This window comes from Chiloscyllium plagiosum, unplaced genomic scaffold (assembly GCF_037043375.1).
Source record: "Chiloscyllium plagiosum isolate Xiang-an unplaced genomic scaffold, Cpla_swu_hap1 HiC_scaffold_5, whole genome shotgun sequence".
Taxonomy (NCBI): Eukaryota; Metazoa; Chordata; class Chondrichthyes; order Orectolobiformes; family Hemiscylliidae; genus Chiloscyllium; species Chiloscyllium plagiosum.
The window spans coordinates 55,877,186-55,897,541 of record NW_028270143.1 but is presented as its reverse complement, the minus strand read 5'-3'; the positions used below and the strand labels follow the sequence as shown (position 1 = coordinate 55,897,541).

Sequence of the window (20,356 nt, the reverse complement as noted above, 5' to 3'; positions counted from 1 at the left end):
TTTACAATACTGGCTAGCTTACCCTCATATTTAATCTTCTCCCTCCTTATTTCTTTTTCTGTTGCCCTCAGTTAGTCTTTGTAAGCTTCCCAATCCTCTGGTATCCCATTGCCCTTCGCCACACAATGTTTTGCTTTTATGCTGTTCCTGACTTCCCGAGTCAGCCACGATTGCCTCATCCTCCCTATACCATGCTTCTTCTTCCTTGGGATGATTCTCTGCTGTGTCTCCTGAATTACTCCCAGAAATCCCTGTCTTTCCTGCTAGGCTTCTCCCAGTCAATTCTAATCAGCTCCTCTTTCATGCCTCTGTAGTTGCCTTTATTCAGCTGTAATACTCTTACCTCTGATTCTATGTTCTCCTCCTGAAATTGCAGAGAAAGTTCAATCATATTATAATCACTGCCTCCTAAGGGTTTCTTCACCTTAAGCTCCCTTACCACGTCTGCCTCATTGCACAACACTGAATCCAGTGTAGCCTGTTCCCTAGTGGCTCCACTATAAGCTGCTCCAAAAAGCCATCTCGTAGACATTCCACGAATTCCTTTTCTTGCAATTACTACCAATCTGATTTTCCCAGTCCACCTGCATATTGAAATCCCCCATGATTGCTGCCCGTGTATATCAGTCACTAAAATTAAAATGCAAGTGCAGCAGGTGGTGACGAAGGCAAAGAATATGTTGGCATTTATATCAAGAGGATTTAAGTACAGAAACAGGAATGTCTTGCTGCAGTTATACAGGGCCTCCGTGAGACTATCCCTGAGTATTTTGTGCAGTTTGTGTCTCGACTGAAGAAGGATGTTCTGGCTTTGGAGGGAGTACAACAAAGGTTTTTCAGACTGATTCCTAGGGTGGCAGGACTGGCATATGAAGTTAAACTGAATCATTTAGGACTATATTTACAGGAGTTCAGAAGAATGATTGGAGAATTTCACAGAAACATTCTAACAGGACAAGATAGGGTAAACACAGGATGATCCTGATGACTCAGGAGTTCAGAACCAGTGGTTATAGTCTAATGATATGGAATAGACCATTTCAGAACGAGATGAGGTGAAATTCTTCACCCAGAAAGTGGTGAGCCTGTGGAATTCTTACCTACACAAAGCAGTTGAGGCCAAAACATTGAATGTTTTCAAGATGTTTAATGTCCTTCTTAGACAAAAGGGGTCAAAAGTTATTGGGAGAAAGTTGAAAGAGTTAGATGATCAGATGTGATCATATTAAATGACAGAGCGGGCTCAGAGGCCCGCTTGGCTATGATAGCACCCACATTTATTCTAATTTTCACCTTATGTTACACTAGCGGGCTGACGTCAAAGAATCAATACCCACTTCCAGTTCAATTTATCTTCACCTCATTGACTTCAACCTGCAGTCTGAATCTAATTTATGCCAACAGTGAAAAATAAGCCATTCTACACAGCCCTGAAAAAAAATCACTTACAATCTAGTTGTTAATGTGATTTTATGAAAACACCATCACTCTTATGCTGTTACAGGTGGACAAACTGGCAAATTTGTACAACATCCATCTTCGCACTGGCTGCTTTTGTAACACTGGAGGCTGTCAGCAACACCTCGGAATTAGTAATGAAGATGTCAAAATGAATCTAAAGGTTAGTATTTACGATGTACGAATTTTGTATTTGATGTCTGAATGGTTTGCAGCTCGTTCAGAAAGATAAATCATAGTTACAAAACTGGATGAAAATTTTTTCAATTTTTCATCTCAGCACAGCAGAACTTATTTATTCCTCCAGCAGGAAGTTTGCTAAGCTGCTTAACGAACCTTCCTAATGTTTGAACAAGACTGAGTTCATTGCTCATATTATGCATTAATTCTAATTTCAAAAAAACCTTGAACAGGACTAAACTGAAGGATGTTTACAATCTGAGTTGGAAACAGAATTTTTACATGGTTCTAATCTAGCTCATTCAAATATGAGCACCTTAGATTAGTACTCTCCTGACCTTTTACTTATGGATACTATCATGCAGGAGACATGAGGGGTTGTGTTGTTTTTGGTAAAATATAAAACTTACACCTTAGCTTAAGGTTTTTCAACCTCTTGAGTAATTTGCCCATACACCCTCAATACCATTCTTGATTTGTCTGAATGGTTCCAATACTTTACAGTAGTGCATGTAGTTTTCATATTTATTTTATTTTCATTCAATTGTGTGTGATTTTCCTTTTGCCTATCTGTCAACAAACTAACACACAAGACAAAAAAAAGTATAAAAGATTGTGTCCTGAGCACTAAGCTTATCAGATTGGTCAATATTCTGTGCTACAATAAATATCAGGATTCCATCAGTCAGCAATCACTAATTCCACCAATTTAAATACATCTGCCCAATCTCATGTTATTGCTAAAAGTGATCTGGAATGTTATTCTTCATTGAAGCACCTTCCATTGATAATCTGAATCAAAAATTAGAGAATGTATAAGAATGTCATAGATGAATTTGACCTTTAAAAGGCCTTTCAGATTTCAAAAGTAATTTGTTTGGGTCTATCAAATGTGGTGAGCAGAAAGCCTTCATTTGTGTGGCTGTAAAAATTCTCTTAATGCTGCATGCACATTAACATGAAGTATCTAGTGTCCTGGACACTTCTGTTTTTCATTCTAGGAAAGCAGACAACACTAGCTAGGCCAATGTTTATTGCTATTTCCTAATTACCCTTGGACATTTGATGCTGAGCCACTGCGTAGACTCACTGCAGTCCATGTGATGTAGGTACATGCATTGTGCTGTTAGGAAGGAAGTTCCAGAATGTTTGACCGTGTAACACTGAGAAACTAGTATATAATTGCAATTCTGGGAGGTTTATGACTTGAAAGGGAACATATAGGTGATTGTGCTTGCATGCATCTGCTGCCCTTGATTTTCACAATGGTAGGAGCTACCAGCAGAATTTTGCTGAGTTATGGATAGAGCCTTTTGCTGCCACTATGCACTGCTGGTGAAGGGAGTGAATATTAAAGATCAGGGACTGATCAGTCAGGCTGCTTTGTCTTAGATGGAATAGAGTTTCTTGACTGTTGTTGCAGCGTACCCATCCAGGCAAATGGAGAGTATTCCTCCACATTATGGATTTGTGTCATGTAGTTCTTGGATCAGCTTTGGGAGTCAGGAGTTGAGTTACTCACTGCAGATTCCCAGTATCTATCCTGTTCTGATTGTCATCAGATTCGCTGGTCAATCTAACTTTCTGGACTTGGTAGGTAGATTCAGATAATAATGTCATTGAATATCAAGGAGAGGTGGTTAGATCGTCTCCTGTTGGAGATGGTCATTTCCTAACGTGCATCTTGCTTAGTATTTAACAACCCAAGGTTAAATGCCATTTAGATCTTGTTATATGTTAGCATAGACTGTTTTAGTGTTTAAGAAGTTCCAAGTGTTACTGAAGATTGCAGTCATCAATCAACATTCCCACTCTTGACCTTATTGATGGAGGGAAAATCATTGTTGAAGCTGCAGAAGGTAGCTGGAGCTAGGGGCACTACCCTGAAGAACTCGTGTGCCAAAGGGAGGTGAGGGAGGAAATTGCTGGGGCCTTCTACGAAATCTTTGTATCCTCTTTAGTCACAGGCAAGATCCCAGAGGAATGGAGAATAGCCAATGATGTTCTTTTGTTCAAGAAGGATGACAGTAATAATCTGCAAAATTATAGGCCAGTGAGCTTTACGTCAGTAGTAGGGAAATTATTGGAGAAGATTCTTAAGTACAGGATTTATTCACATTTGGAAAACTATGGACTTAGGAACAACAGACAGCATGACTACTAGCAGAGGAGGTTGTATCACGAATAATTGATTACGTGTTTTGTGGAAGTGACAAAGATGATTAATGAGGGCAGAATGGTGGACTTCATCTACGTGGATGTTAGCAAAGCCTATGACAAGATTCCTCATGGCAAGCAGTACAGAAGGTGAAATGACGTGGGATCAGCAGTGAGCTGGTAAGATGATACAGAACTGGCTTGGTCATAGAAGACTAGTGTAGCAGTAGAAGGGTTTAATTTCTGACTGTAATCAGTGGTATACTGCAGCAATTAGTGCAGGGACCCTAACAAAAACAGAAATTGCAGGAAGAGCTCATCAGGTCTGGCAGCATCTGTGAAGAGTATCAGAGTCAATGTTTCAGGTCTGGTGACTCTCCTGAGGAAGGGTCACCAGACTCAAAATGTTAACTCTGATTTCTCTTCACAGATGCTGCCAGATCTGCTGAACTTTACCAGCAATTTATGTTTTTGTTACTGATTTACAGCATCTGCAGTTCTTTTGGTTTTTATTTAGTGCTGGGACCCTGTTGTTTGTAATATACATATAATTGATTTGGAGGAAAATGTAGGCGGCTTGATTAGTAAGTTTGCAGATGACACAAAGATTTGGGGAGCTGCGCATAGTGAGAAGGATTGCCAGAGGATACAGTAGGACATAGTTAGGCCTGAGATTAGGACAGAGAAACGGCCATTGGAATTGAAACCGGACAAATGCATGGTGATGCATTTTGCAAGGAGGAATGTTTATAGTAAATGGCAGAACACTTAGAAGCATTAATACACAAAGAGATCTAGACATACAGGCCCACAGTTCCCTGAAAGTGGCAACACAGTTGGATCAGGCAGCCAAAAGGCATATGTCATGCTTGCCTTCATCAGTCGGGGTACAGGGTCTAAAAATTACCAAGTCATGTTGTAGCTGTATAGAACTTCAGTTGGGCCACATTTGGAATATTACAGACAGTTCTGGTCACTACACCAACAGAAGGATGTGGAGACTTTGGAGAGGGTACAGAAAAGGTTTACCAGGATGTTGCCTGTTTTGAAGAGTAATAGCTACGAGGAGAAATTGCACAAACCTGGTGTGTTTTCACTTCACCGTTGAAGGCCAAGGAGTAACCTGATACAAGTTTACAAAATTATGAGAGGCATGGATAGAATGGATAGTCAGAGACTTTTTTCTCAAGGTAGAAAAGTTAATTACTAGGAGACATATGTTTAAGGTAACAGGGGGCAAGTTTAAAGGAGATGTGAGAGGCATGTTTTTTACATGGAGGGTAGTGGTACGTGTCTGGAATGTGCTGCCAGAGGAGGTGGTAGAGACAGATGCAATAATAATGTTTAAGAGGCACCTTGATAGATGCATGAATAGGCAGGGAATAGAGATATATGGACTGTGTAGAGACAAAAGGTTTTTAGTTTAGAAAGGTATCGTGTATTGGCACAGTATTGGTGGGCTGTAAGGCATGTTTCTGTGCTGTACTGTTCTTTTTTCTTTGTTCGATGGTTTGGTACTACTGCATGAACATAGCCCTTTCCTGAGATTTCACATATTTGCAGCTCATTTAATCTGATGCTATTCTTGCATAGCGTCCTGCCATCTCCAGTAAACCAGAGTTGATGAAATTATGTCTTTTAAATATGCGATCCTTCAATCATTTCACTTTATTGAAGTAAGCAGTGCCAATAATATTTCAAACACCAAAACAATTGCATGGACCCAAGTTGATCAAGGATGTGCATTGTAGCCAGATCTTAAGACATCATTCCACCACCTGTAGTGAGAAGTAACTATTAATGGCAAACACTAAGGGCAAAGATAAACCAACGCTATCTTTGTTTACTGAATCAGAGGTTGTCCCTGTATTTTGTGCATAACAGTTAGGGACACAGTAACTGTAGTTCTGACGGCACTCACCATTCTCCCTGCTGCAGAATGCTGTCAAGTGGTTAACTGAAGCTCTATTAATTCTTCCAATTAATTGGGTGAAACAACATCAATGGAACAGCCTTACAGTAAGGCTTAGATTGGAAACACTTCATCACATTTGGTTGAAATGCTGAAACCTCTATAAATAAATGTAGAACACATTGGGATCATACTATAGAACTCCATAGCCAACGGGACATTGAGAGGCAAATTTGTAAGGAAATCTCAGTTATCTGTAAGAATAATAGGGTTGCAATGGTAAGGGATTTTAACTTTCCAAACATAGATTGGAACTGCCGTAGTGATAAGGGCTTAGATAGAGAGGAATTTGTTAAATAAGTACAAGAAAATTTTCTGATTCAGTATGTGGATATACCAACTACAGAAGAAGCAAAACTTTACCTTCTCATGGGAAATAAGTCAGTGCATGTGACTGAGGTGCCGGGGGCTGGGGAGCACTTTGCGGTCAGTGATCAAAATTCTATTAGTTTTAAAACAGTTATGTGAAAGTGAAAGTTCTAAATTGGAGGAAGTCCAGTTTTGATGATATTAGGAAAGAACTTTTAAAAGTTGATTGGGGACAACTATTTGCAGATAAAGGGATTGATGGAAAGTGGGAGGCCTTCAAAAATTAGATAATGAGAGTTCAGAGACAATATGTTCATATTAGTGTGAAGGACAAGGCTGGTAAGTGTTGGGAATGCTGGATGACCAGAGAAATTTAGGCTTTGGTCAAGAAATCAATGAAGCATACGTCAAGTATAGACAGCTGGGATCGAGCAAAGAGTATAGGACAGTAGGAGTACGCTCAAGACGGAAATGAGATAGCCTTGAAATATAGAATTAAGGAGAATCCAAAGAGATTCAAGAAATATGTTAAAGAAGATGAGTAACAAGGGAGAAAATAGGGCTTATGCCTGAAACATTGATTCTCCTGCTCCTCGGATGCTGCCTGACCTGCTGTGCTTTTCCAGCACCACACTCTCGACCCCTTAAAGATCAACAAAGCTCCTATGTGTGGAATAGAAGAAGATACTAAATGAGTATTTTGCATCAGTGTTCACTGTGGAGAAGGATATGGAAGCTAGAGAATTTGGAGAAATAAATAGCGACATCTGAAAAAGTGTCCATAATCAGATGAGGTGGTGCTGGACATCTTAAAATGCATAAAGGCAGATAAATCCCTGGAACCTGATCAAGTGTAGGTTAGAACTTTGTGGGAAGCTAGGGAAGTGATTGGTGGGCAGTGCTGCACTTTGGAAAATTAGGGCTTATACACTTAATGGTAAGATCCTAGGGAGTGTTGCTGAACAAAGAGACCTTGGAGTGCAGGTTCATAGCTTCGTGAAAGTAGAGTCACAGGTAGGTAGGATAGTGAAGAAGGCATTTAGCATGCTTTCCTTTATTAGTCAGAGTATTGAGTACAGGAGTTGGGAGGTCATGTTGCAGCTGTACAAAACATTGGTTAGGCCACTATTGGAATATTGCATGCAATTCTGCTCTCCTTCCAATTGGAAGGATGTTGTGAAACTTGAAATGGTTCAGAAAAGATTTTCAAGGAAGTTGCCAGGATTGGAGGATTTGAGCTATAGGGAGACACTGATTAGGGTCGGGCTGTTTTCCCTGGAGCATCGGAGGCTGAGGGGTGACCTTTTGAAGGTTGATAAAATCATGAGGCGCATGGATAGGATAAATAGACAAGGTCTTTTCCCTGGGGTGGGGGAGTCCAGAACTAAAGGGCATAGGTTTAGGGTGAGAGGGGAAAGATATAAAAGAGACCTAAGAGGCAACATTTTCACGTAGAGGGTGGTACGTGTATGGAATGAGCTGCCAGAGGAAGTGATGGAGGCTAGTGCAATTGCAACACTTAAAAGGCATGTGGATGGGTATATGAATAAGAAGGCTTTGGAGGGATATGGGCTGGGTGCTGACAAATGGGACTCGATTACATTGGGATTTCTGGTCGGCATGGACAGGTTGGTCCAAAGGGTCTGTTTCCGTGCTTACATTTCTATGATTCTATGACTCTAAGTGAGGTGCCGGAAGACTGGAGGTTGGCTAACATGGTGCCACTACTTAGAAAGGTTGTAAGGAAAAGCCAGGGAACTATAGACCAGTGAGCCTGACGTCTGCAGTTGTTAGGTTGTTGGATGGGATTGTGAGGGACAGGATTTACATATATTTGGAATGGAAAGGACTGATTGGGGATAATCAACATAACTTTTTCATGGGAAAGTGTCTCATGAACTTCATTGAGTTTTTTGAAGAAGTGAGAAAAAGATTGATGAGGGCAGAATGGTGGATGTAGTCTATATGGACTTCAGCAAGACTTTCAAAAAGGTTTTGTGTGGTACACTGGTTAACAAGGTTAGATCACGTGGAATACAGGGAGAGCTAGCCATTTGGATACAAAATTGGCTTGAAAGTAGGAGATAGAGGGTAGTGGTTGAGAGTTGCCTTTCGGACTAGTGACCTGTGACCAGCGTTGTGCAGCAAGGATCAGTGTTGGGTCCACTGCTTTTCGTCATTTATATAAATGATTTGGATGTGAATAGATGAGGTATGGCTCGTACGTTTGCAGATGACACCAGAATTGGTGGTATAGTGGACAACAATGAAGGTTAAGTTGAGGATATTTCAGGGTGAGGACAAGTTCAGTCAGTCGAAGGAGGGTGTCGGTGGAAGGGTACTGGTTGGTACGGCGGGAAAGGAAGAAGCGGAGGGCTTTAAATTCTTCGTGATGGGGGATGGAGGTGACCAGGGCCTGGATGTCCATGGTGAAGATAAGGCGTTGGGGACCAGGAAGCAAAAATCATGGAGGAGGTGGAGGGCGTGGGTGGTGTCCCAAACGTAGGTGGGGAGTTCTTGGACTAAGGGGGACAGGACCGTGTCGAGGTATGCAGAGATGAGTTCGGTGGGGCAGGAGCAGGCTGAGACAATGGGTCGGCCGGGGCAGTCAGGTTTGTGGATTTTGGGCAGGAGGTAGAAATGGGCGGTGCGGGGTTGTGGGACTATGAGGTTGAAGGCGGTGGATGGGAGATCCCCTGAGGTGATGAGATTCTGGATGGTCTGGGAGATGATCGTTTGGTGGTGGGAGGTGGGGTCATGGTCAAGGGGGCAGTAGGAGGAGGTGTCCGCGAGCTGGCGTTTAGCCTCAGTGGTGTAAAGGTCAGCGCGCCAAACTACTACCGCTCCTCCCTTGTCTGCTGGTTTGATAGTGAGGTTGCAGGTGAATTTGCGACGGATATGGAAGGATCTATTGGGGCCTTGGAGGGAGGTGAGGGGGGAGGTGTGGACGCAAGTTTTGCACTTCTTGCGGTTGCAGGGGAAGGTGCTGGGAGTGGAGGTTGGGTTGGTGGGGGGTGTGGACCTGACGAGGGAGTCGCGAAGGGAGTGGTCTCTCCGGAATGCTGATAGGGGAGGGGAGGGAAATATATCCCTAGTGGTGGGGTCTGTTTGGAGATGGCGGAAATGACGGAGGATGATACGATGTATCCGGAGGTTGGTGGGGTGGAAGATTGGGAGCAATGGGGTTCTGTCCTGGTGGCGATTGGAGGGGCGGAGTTCAAGGGCAGAGGTGTGGGAAGTGGAGGAGATGCGGTGGTGAGCATCGTCAACCACGTCAGAGGGGAAATTGCGGTCTTTTAAGAAGGAGGCCATTTGGGTTGTTCAGTAGTGGAATTGGTCCTCCTGGGAGCAGATGCGGCGCAGGCTAAGGAATTGGGAATATGGGATGGCGTTTTTACAAGGGGCAGGGTGGGAGGAGGTGTGATCTAGGTAGCTGTGGGAGTCGATCGGTTTGTAGTAAATGTCTGTGTTGAGTCGGTCGCCCAAGATAGAAATGGAGAAGTCTAGGAAGGGGATGGAGGAGTCTGAGACAGTCCAGTGAAATTTGAGGTCGGGGTGGAAGATGTTAGTAAAATGGATGAACTGTTCAACCTCCTTGTGGGAACACGAGGTAGCACCAATACAATCATCAATGTAGCGGAGGAAAAAGTGGGGGTGGTGCCTGTGTAGCTGCGGAAGATGGACTGTTCCACATACCCGACGAAGAGGCAGGAATAGCTGGGGCCCATGCGGGTGCCATGGCTACTCCTTTGGTTTGGAGGGAGTTTTGCAAGGAGAAGTTGTTAAGAGTGAGGACCAGTTCAGTCAGTCGAAGGAGGGTGTCAGTGGAAGGGTACTGGTTGGGTCGGCGGGGGAGGAAGAAGCGGAGGTCTTGGAGGCCTTTGTGATGGTGAATGGAAGTGTATAGGGACTCGATGTCCATCGTGAAGATAAGGCGTTGGGTGCCGGGGAAGCGAATATCATGGAGGAGGTGGAGGGCGTGGGTGGTGTCCCGAATGTAGGTGAGGAGTTTTTGGACTAAGGGGGACAGGACAGTGTCGAGGTATGCAGAGATGAGTTCGGTGGGGCAGGAGCAGGCTGAGATAATGGGTCGACCGAGGCATTCGTGTTTGTGGTTTTTGGGTAGGAGGTAGAAACAGGCTGTGCGGGGTTGTGGGACTATGAGGTTGGAGGCGGTAGATGGGAGATCCCCTGAGGTGATGAGGTTATGGATGGTGTGGGAGATGATGGTTTGGTGGTGGGAAGTGGGGTCATGGTCAAGGGGGCAGTAGGAGGAGGTGTCCGCGAGTTGGCGTCTAGCTTCAGCGATGTATTTTCACCATTCCTCCAGAAAACCGCACACCAGGTCCTAGCTCCCAGCCCTGCTGTATTTTCACCATCCCTCCAGAAAACCACACCACGTTGATCTACGCCCCCACGTCGATCTCCGTCCCCACGGCCAACTCTGCCCCCACGACTAACTCTGCCCCCACGACTAATTCTGCCCCCACGACTAACTCCGCCCCCAAGCCTAACTCCGCCCCCACTCCCAGCTCCAGCCCCACACCAGCTCCTACGTCCCAGCACTGCCTTATTTTCACCATCCCTCCAGACCTCCCCCTCTCTGAGGATGAACGATCAGTCCTCAGCAGAGGCCTCACCTTCATCCCCCTACGCTCCCAAATCAGTGAGTTCGACACGCGGCTAGACATTGATCATTTCTTCCATTGCCTTCGCCTCCGTGCCTACTTCTTCAACCAGGACTCTCGCCCACCCTCTGATGACCCCTTCTACCGTCTCCAACACACCCCATCCACCTGGACACCCCATGCTGGCCTCTTACCCGCCCTCAATCTGTTCATATCCAACTGCCGCTGCGACATTGACCGCCTCAACCTGTCCATTCCTCTCACCCACTCCATCCTCGCACCCTCACAACACGCAGCCCTCCACTCCCTCTGCTCCAACCCCAACCTCACCATCAAACCGGCAGACAAGGGGGGGGGAGGGGGGGGTGTAGTAGTAGTTTGGCGCACCGATCTTTACACCGCTGAAGCTAGACGCCAACTTGCGGACACCTCCTCCTACTGCCCCCTTGACCATGACCCCACCTCCCACCACCAAACCATCATCTCCCAGACCATCCAGAACCTCATCACCTCAGGGGATCTCCCATCCACCGCCTCCAACCTCATAGTCCCACAACCCCGCACCGCCCATTACTACCTCCTGCCCAAAATCCACAAACCTGACTGCCCCGGCCGACCCATTGTCTCAGCCTGCTCCTGCCCCACTGAACTCATCTCTGCATACCTTGACACTGTCCTGTCCCCCTTAGTCCAAGAACTCCCCACCTATGTTCGGGACACCACCCACGCCCTCCACCTCCTCCATAATTTTCGCTTCCCCGGTCCTCAATGCCTTATCTTCACGATGGACATCCAGTCCCTATACACTTCCATCCCCCATCACAAAGACCTCCAAGCCTTCCGCTTCTTCCTCTCCCACCGACCTAACCAGTACCCTTCCACTGACACCTTCCTTTGACTGACTGAGCTGATCCTCACTCTTAACAACTTCTCCTTCCATTCCTCCCACTTCCTCCAAACCAAAGGAGAAGCCATGGGCACCCGCATGGGCCCCAGCTATGCCTGCCTCTTCGTCGGATATGTGGAACAGTCCATCTTCCGCAGCTACACTGGCACCACCCCCCCACCTTTTCCTCCGCTACATCGATGATTGTATTGGCGCTACCTCGTGCTCCCGTGAGGAGGTTGAACAGTTCATCCACTTTACTAACACCTTCCACCCCGACCTCAAATTTACCTGGACTGTCTCAGACTCCTCCCTCCCCTTCCTAGACCTCTCCATTTCTATCTCGGGCGACTGACTCAACACAGACATTTACTACAAACCAACCGACTCCCACAGCTACCTAGATTACACCTCCTTCAACCTGCCCCCTGTAAAAACACCATCCCATATTCCCAAATCCTTCGCCTCGCCGCATCTGCTCCCAGGAGGACCAATTCCACTACCGAACGACCCAAATGGCCTCCTTCTTCAAAGACCGCAATTTCCCCTCAGACGTGGTCGACGATGCTCTCCACTGCATCTCCACTTCCCGCACCTCTGCCATTGAACCCCGCCCCTCCGCCACTGAACCCCGCCCCTCCAATCGCCACCAGGACAGAACCCCACTGCTCCTCACCTTGCACCCCACCAACCTCTGGATACATTGTATCATCCTCCGTCATTTCCGCCACCTCCAAACAGACCCCACCACCAGGGATATATTCCCCTCCCCACCCCTATCAGCGTTCCGGAGAGACCACTCCCTCCGCGACTCCCTTGTCAGGTTCACACCCTCGACCAACCCAACCTCCACTCCCGGCCCCTTCCCGGCAACCGCAAGAAGTGCAAAACTTGCGCTCACACCTCCCCCCTCACCTCCCTCCAAAGCCCCAATGGATCCTTCCATATCCGTCGCAAATTCACCTGCACCTCTACACACATCATTTACTGTATCCGTTGCACCCGATGTGGTCTCCCCTACTTTGGGGAGACAGGCCGCATACTTGCGGAACGTTTCAGGGAACACCTCTGGGACACCTCTGGGACACCCACACCAACCAACCCAATTTAACTCCCTCCCACTCCGCCAAGGACATGCAGATTCTTGGCCTTCTCCATCGCCAGACCCTGACCACATGATGCCTGGAAGAAGAGCGCCTCATCTTCCACCTAGGAACTCTCCAACCACACTGGATGAATGTAGATTTCTCTAGCTTCCTCATTTCCCCTTCCCCCACCTTATCTCAGTCCCAACTCCCGGATTCAGCACCGCCCTCTTGACCTGCAATCATCTTCCCGACCTCTCCGCCCCACCCCCTCTCCGGCCTATCGCCCTCACCCTCATCTCCTTCCACCTATCGTATTCCCAGCGCCCCTCCCCCAAATCCCCTTCACCCTACCTTTTATCTCAACCCGCCTGGCACACCAGCCTCATTCCTGAAGAATGGCTTATGCCCGAAACATCGATTCTCCTGCTCCTCTTAAGCTGCCTGGCCTGCTGTGTTTTTCCAGCATCACATTTTTCAACTCTGGTCTCCAGCATCTGCAGTCCTTACTTTTGCCAAAGAGACTTTGGGGTGCAGGTTCAGAGTTCCTTGAAAGTGGAGTTGCAGGTAGATAGGATAGTGAAGAAGGCGTTTGGTATACTTTCCTTTATTGGCCAGTGCATTGAGTGTAGGAGTTGGAAGACCATGTTTCAGCTGTACAGCACTTTTGGAATATTGTGTTCAATTCTGGTCTCCCTGCTATGGAAAAGGTGTTGTGAAACCTGATAGGGTTCAGAAAAGATTTACAAGGATGTTGCCAGAGTTGGAGGATTTGAGCTATAAGGAGGGGCTGAACAGACCGGGGCAATTTTCCCCGGAGTGTCGGAGGCTGAGAGATCACCTTATGGAAGTTTAGAAAATCGTAACCTTAGGTGACACCGTTTCACACAGAGAGTGTTGTGTGTCTGCCAGAGAAAGTGGTACAATTACAACATTGGGATGGATACATCGATAGGAAGGGTTTAGAGGCATATTGGCCAAATGCTGGCAAATTGACTCGATTAATTTAGGATATCTGGTTGGACCAAAGTGTCTCTTTCCGTGCTATAGATTTTTATGACTCTAAATTCTATAAGGATTAAAACAAATATACATTAGACCATGACTGTGTGGAGTCTGACCCTCATTGCTCCTGTCTACCTCAAAACGCTCCATCATCTTCTTTGCCCATCTTGTTCATGTCTAAAACTTAAATAGTTCCTCCTCAAAAGAATTGATAGTTTGCAGGTTGGATGAAACTTTCACGCTGCTCAAGATGTGCTGCTGCTTCATGTTTTGTGCATCTTGCTCCTATTAACAGATGTATAAGGTGAATATGTTTAGATGAGAAACAGCGAGAAGTGTGTCATCTAGATGTAAAGGAACACTGAACATATTGGATGGAGCAAACATCTGTGATACTGAAGACTTGTGCTCCATAAGACCATAAGATATAGGAGCAGAATTAGGCCATTTGGCCTATTAAGTGTACTCCACCATTCAGTCATGTCTGATATATTTCTCAACCCATTCTTCTGCCTTCTTCCTGTAACCTTTGATCCCCTACTGATTAAGAAACAATCTAACTCTGTCTTAAAATAATCTAGAAACACCCAACCCTCCAGTCAAGCTGTCCAATTCAGCACTGACACAGAAATCTACTCAGGTATATGTAAACGTGCCTACCTATTTCCTATCCATTAAAGCAAGGACTAACCAATTCAACCATTGGTTCTCGCGTCATTTTCCTTTCGATCATAAGAACTTAGGAGCAGAGGTATGCCATTCAGCCCCTTGAGCCTACTCAGCCATCCTAGATCACGGCTGGTCATCTGCATCAGTGCCATATTTCCACACTATCCATATATTCCTCGATACATTAGTAACTAGAACTGTATCTGTCTCTGTTTTGAACTCACTTAACAACAAACCCTCCACAGTCCTCTCACGTAAAGAAGTCTAAAGATTCACCACCCTCTGAGTGATGAGTTTCCTCCTCACCTCAGTTCCAAATGGCTTGTCTTTTCTTCTGAGGTTGTGTCCCCTGGTTCAAATGTCAAGGAAAACATCTTTTTCTTCACTACCTGTCTATCTCTTTAAGAATTTTGTAAGTTTCTATGAAATTGCCTCTAATTCTTCTAAACATTCCCAGTCTCCAACAAAGTAATATAAGGTGTGGTTGACTGTATTATCTAAAGTTAAGGCCCACTTGATGGCCTCATTGTACCTCTGCTGATATTCAGTCAGTCGTGAGTAGAGCCGTCATTCCATGAAAATCAACAGTGTTGGTTTACTGGCAGTTTGCTTGTGCAGGTTGTAAGAATGAGATCTCTGATCGAGGGACCAGGTATCAGAGAAAGGGTTGGGTTCAGCTGGGAACCATTTCCCTGATCTTGCTTTCAATCTGTAGTCTCCCGTGCACCTTCCAGACTACAGCCTCCTCCATGTACCTCCATCCTGCCCTCATTCATTTGTGACCTGGGTCTCTCTCCAGTTGTGGATAAATTGCAGACATCTACCTCTACTTGACTGGCAGTTATTTTTCAGTTTGATTCTTGCATGGGATGAGGGCATCCCTAGCAAGACTAGTATTTTTTGCCTGTTCCTAACTGCCTTTGAACTAAGTGGCTCACTCGGCCATTTCAGAGGGCATTGAAGCGTCAACCACATTGCTGTGTGTCTGGAGTTACAAGCAGGCCAAACCAGGTAAGGATGCCTGATTTCTTTACCTAAAGAACATGAGTGAACCAGATGGCTTTTTACGACACTCTGCAATTGTTGCATGGTTGCTACTAGACTAGCTTTCCAGATTTTTTTTTACTCAAATTTCACTGTGTGTCTTAGGATCTGAATCTAAGCCCATGAATATTATTACTGACAAAAATAGTGGCTGATGAAAATTGATGGATAGAATGTTAAAAATTCTTATTTCTTTACAATAGGCAGGTCATGTCTGTGGAGATTCTTTGGATTTGATTGACGGCCGCCCCACCGGATCAGTCCGAATATCCTTTGGCTACATGTCTACATTTGATGATGCACAAAAATTTTTAAAATTTATTCTTGGTTGTTTCGTTAAGCAGCCAGTTTGCTTTGACAAAGACACTTTGTCCATGCTTGAAAGGTGTGGAACAATGACAAGACGTGATGAATCGTGGGCAGGACATTGCACAGATGAAACAACAAACAAAATCTCTTCAGAAATTGCTGCAGCACAAAATTCTGCCAGAATTGAGATTCCCCTATCTCAGAACTCTTCAGATAATCAGCTCAAGTTGGTTGAAAACCAAGAAACTTCCAAATTAATCGACGGCAGTAAGTCAGTCACACTCACCAACATCTACTTATACCCAATCAAGTCTTGTGCTGCTGTTGAGGTGGGTGTGAAATTTTCTTTTTCTCTTGCAAAAGTTTTAGTATTTTGAAGTTTTTTATTGCCATTCATGCCCTGTTTTAATGATCATAATTATACAGATTTAAAACAGACATAAAGATTTCACTGAAAAGGACTGTTTATAGTTTTGTCAATCTAGGAATCTCATTGAGCCATTTACTTAAATGACCACCCTTTCATATTCGCTCCATTTTTGTTTTTCTATAATGACAGTCCTCTAAATCTCCACAATTGACAACAAAAAATGAATTTTTTATGAACTGTCAGATGTCTTCTACTTACGACTGTACTATGTTCTGATTTTATACACGCTACAGCTATTGAATTCACAGCGCATCATGAACCATACACTGACTGAGAATTATGTAAATGAGCTCGCCTTCATTACAAAACACGGTTAGGTTATTCGTGCAGAGACAGGAATCGTTTTTCCCTAGCAGAAGTCATTTCACAAAAACTTAATTTTGTAATCGTAGTGCACAAATATTGTAGTAATACATGATTTCTTCCATTAATTCTCTTTTAAATTGAAAGAAAGATTTTACTAAGTTTTATTGCTGGAGTTAAGAATTGTGAGAAATAACTTATTGGAATCGAAGGGAAAGGTTTAAAAAAAGGTGACTGCAGCAGAGCGAATGTTAACAGATCATTCAAGATTACACTTTATCCACAACACCAACTCCAACCCCAAATACAGTATGTACATTTGTTGGCTTCTTTATCTGCCACATAACACAATGCCACTGGAGAAAGAAATGGGAGAGAAAGAGAAAAATGAAAAACAAATTAGTGAGAGAAAAAAAAGGCAGAAAAATAGAGACATGGAAACAAAGTACAAAGGACAGAGAGAGAAAGGCCATTTTGTATGATTTACAGAATACAATGCTGCTGGAGATTGTCAAGTGTATGTTATAAATTTATATTGTTCATCTTTTTTCCATAAGTATACTTAGTGTTGCAGCTCCAACAAGAGCTATGATGTGGATTTGCACTAATTTTTACATTATAAATTTCAGATACTGTGAATAAGTGGTGACGGAGGATTTGCAGAAGTCATTTAATTTGTAAAGATAATACAGCACCATTCATTTGTCAGATAATGTAAATGCAGCATGATAAGTTTGCATACATGGTTTCTACTATTAATGTGGATTTAGGATTATATTGTTAATCAAATATGATAAAATATTTTTGGAAAATGGTAATCTGGGTAAAATTTAGTATCCTAAAAGTACTTTCTATGTGAGATTTTTATTGAGGTACTGATATTCATAGATTCCCTACAGTGTGGAAGCAGGCCATTTGGCCCATCATGTCCACATTGACCCTCCGAAGAGGAGCATCCCACCCAGACTCACTCCCTACCCTATCCCTGCATTCCTCATGGCTCATCCATCGAACCTGGAAACTATGGAATCCCTGGAAACCACAGCCAATCCACATAAAAGGACAGGAAAACTTTCTGGCTGTAAGAGCTGCTCCTTTTTTTTTAGGTATTTTAGGTGTTGGAGGTGATTTCCTCGAATTCCAGGAGCAGCAATTACTGTTTTATATGCTGTTGCATTGTTTTGGAACTTTGGGAAAAAAAGTCAAAACATCAGCAGTTTTAAAAGGTGGAAGAGCAGACAAAGGAAGCACATGGTGAGGACATTGCAGGAGACAGAGAGAGAGAGAACCTGCACAGTTACCGCCTTTGCTGTTTGAATTCGTGTATCGCTGGACATCGGAGTGAATCTGGGAAAATTAACAAACAGTGAAATTCACAACTAATCTTGGAGGAACTGTTGGGCGAAGTTCACAGCACAGAATCAGATAAGTTAATTGTAGTTTTAAGTCTGTCCAAGAGAAAGGCTGTAGTAGTGAGAATAGTGGATTCTTTCTTGATTATATGTTTTTGGAGATAAGTCTCTTGACTAAACATAAAATATAAGCCATAGCTATTAATTTAACCTGGGCAGTGTTTGTAGAGGAATAAGACGGTGTTATTTTCTGGGTCTGTAGATTGTGAAGGATGGCCTTTGCAGTGATATGTACTTCTTGTCAGATGTGGGAGTTTAAAGAGAGTTTAAGGGTTACTGCGGATTGTATCAGCCATAAATGCTGTTGGATGCGAATCTTATCAGATCGAATGGATCAGTTGGAGAGACCGATAGAAGCAATGAGGAATTTGCAACAGTAATAGTATGTGATGGATGGCAGAAATAGGAAGGGGGGAAAGTCTCAGATACAGTCACATAGATGGGTTAACTCTAGGAAGGGTAAGAGAGGTAGGCAGCTAGTGCAGGATTCTTTTGTAGATATACCCATTTCAAACAGGTATGCTCTTTTGGAAAATGTAGGGAGTGATGGATTCTCAGGGGAATGTAGCACGAACAGCCCAAGTTTCTGGTATTGAGACTGGCTATAATGCAACGAGGGGTACGTCGGCTTCCAAGAGATCAATTGTGTCAGGGGATTCTGTAGTCAGAGGTACAGACAGACGTTTCTGTGGCTAGCAGAGAAAAAGCAGAATGGTGTATTGTTTTCCTGGTGCCAGGATCAAGGATGTCTCAGAGAGGGTGCAGAATGTTCTCACGGGGGAGAGGGACAAGCAGGAGGTCATTGTCCACATTGGAACCAACGACATTGGAAGGGAAAAGGTTGAGACTCTGAAGGGAGATTACAGAGAGTTAGGCAGAAATTAAAGAGGTCCTCAAGGATAGTAATATCTGGATTGCTCCCAATGCTCCGAGCTAGTGAGGGCAGGAGTAGGAGGATAGAGCAGATGAATGCATGGCTGAGGAGCTGATGTATGGGAGAAGGATTCACATTTTTTGATCATTGGAATCTCTTTTGGGGTAGAAGTGACCTGTACAAGAAGGACGGATTGCACCTAAATTGGAAGGGGACTAATATACTGGCAGGGAAATTTGCTAGAACTGCTTGGGAGGATTTAAACTAATAAGATGGGGTGGTGGGACCCAGGGAGATAGTGAGGAAAGATATCGATCTGAGACAGGCACAGCTGAGAACAGAAGTGAGTCAAACAGTCAGGGCAGGCAGGGACTAGGTAGGACTAACGAATTGAACTGCATTTATTTCAATGCAAGGGGCCTAACAGGGAAGGCAGATGAACTCAGGGCATGGTGAGGAACATGGGACTGGGATATCATAGCAATTACGGAAATATGGCTCAGGGGTGGGCAGGACTGGCAGCTTAATGTTCCAGGATACAAATGCTACAGGAAGGATAGAAAGGGAGGCAAGAGAGGAAGGGGAGATGCATTTTTGATAAGGGACAGCATTACAGCTGTGCTGAGGGAGGATATTCCCAGAAATACATCCAGGGAAGTTATTTGGGTGGAATTGAGAAATAAGAAAGGGATGATCACCTTATTGGGATTGTATTATAGATCCCCCAATAGTCAGAGGGAAATTGAGAAACAAACTTGTAAGGAGATCTCAGCTATCTGTAAGAATAATACGATAGTTATGGTAGGGGATTTTAACTTTCCAAACATCAACTGGGACTGCCATAGTGTTAAAGGTTTAGATGGAGAGAAATTTCTTAAGTGTGTACAAGACAATTTTCTGATTCAGTATGTGGATGTACCTACTAGAGAAGGTGCAAACCTTGACCTACTATTGGGAAATAGGGCAGGGCAGGTGACTGAGGTATCAGTGGGGGAGCGCTTTGGGGCCAGCGACCATAATTCTATTCGTTTTAAAATCATGATGGAAAAGGATAGACCAGATCTGAAAGTTGAAGTTCTAAATTGGAGAAAGGCCAATTTTGACGGTATTAGGCAAGACCTTTCGAAAACTGATTGGAGGCAGATGTTCTCAGGTAAAGGGACGGCTGGAAAATGGGAAGCCTTCAGAAATTAGATAACAAGAATCCAGAGAAAGTATATTCCTGTCAGGGTGAAAGGGAAGGCTGATAGGTATAGGGACTGCCGGATGTCTAAACAAATTGAGGGTCTGGTTAAGAAAAAGAAGGAAGCATATGTCAGGTACAGACAGGATAGATCGAGCGAATCATTAGAGTATAAAGAAAGTAGGAGTATACTTAAGAGGGAAATCAGGAGGGCAAAAACGGGGACATGAGATAGCTTTGGCAAATAGAATTAAGGAGAATCCAAAGGGGTTTTACAAATATATTAAGGACAAAAGGGTAACTAGGGAGAGAATAGGGCCCCTCAAAGATCAGCAAGGCAGCCTTTGTGTGGAGCCACAGAAAATGGGGGAGATACTAAATGAATATTTTGCATCAGTATTTACTGTGGAAAAGGATATGGAAGATATAGACTGTAGGGAAATAGATGGTGA

The 20,356-nt window shown here is 44.2% G+C and overlaps 1 protein-coding gene across 1 annotated transcript in view; it reads left to right on the top strand.

Moving 5' to 3' along the window:
* Window positions 1–20,356, top strand: part of mocos (molybdenum cofactor sulfurase) — a 234,128-nt gene that overhangs the window by 112,827 nt on the left and 100,945 nt on the right. The window contains exons 7-8 of the mRNA XM_043690069.2: window positions 1,505–1,621; window positions 15,597–16,031. Coding sequence (XP_043546004.2) covers window positions 1,505–1,621; window positions 15,597–16,031 — 552 coding nt within the window. The remainder of the gene's footprint in view (window positions 1–1,504; window positions 1,622–15,596; window positions 16,032–20,356) is intronic.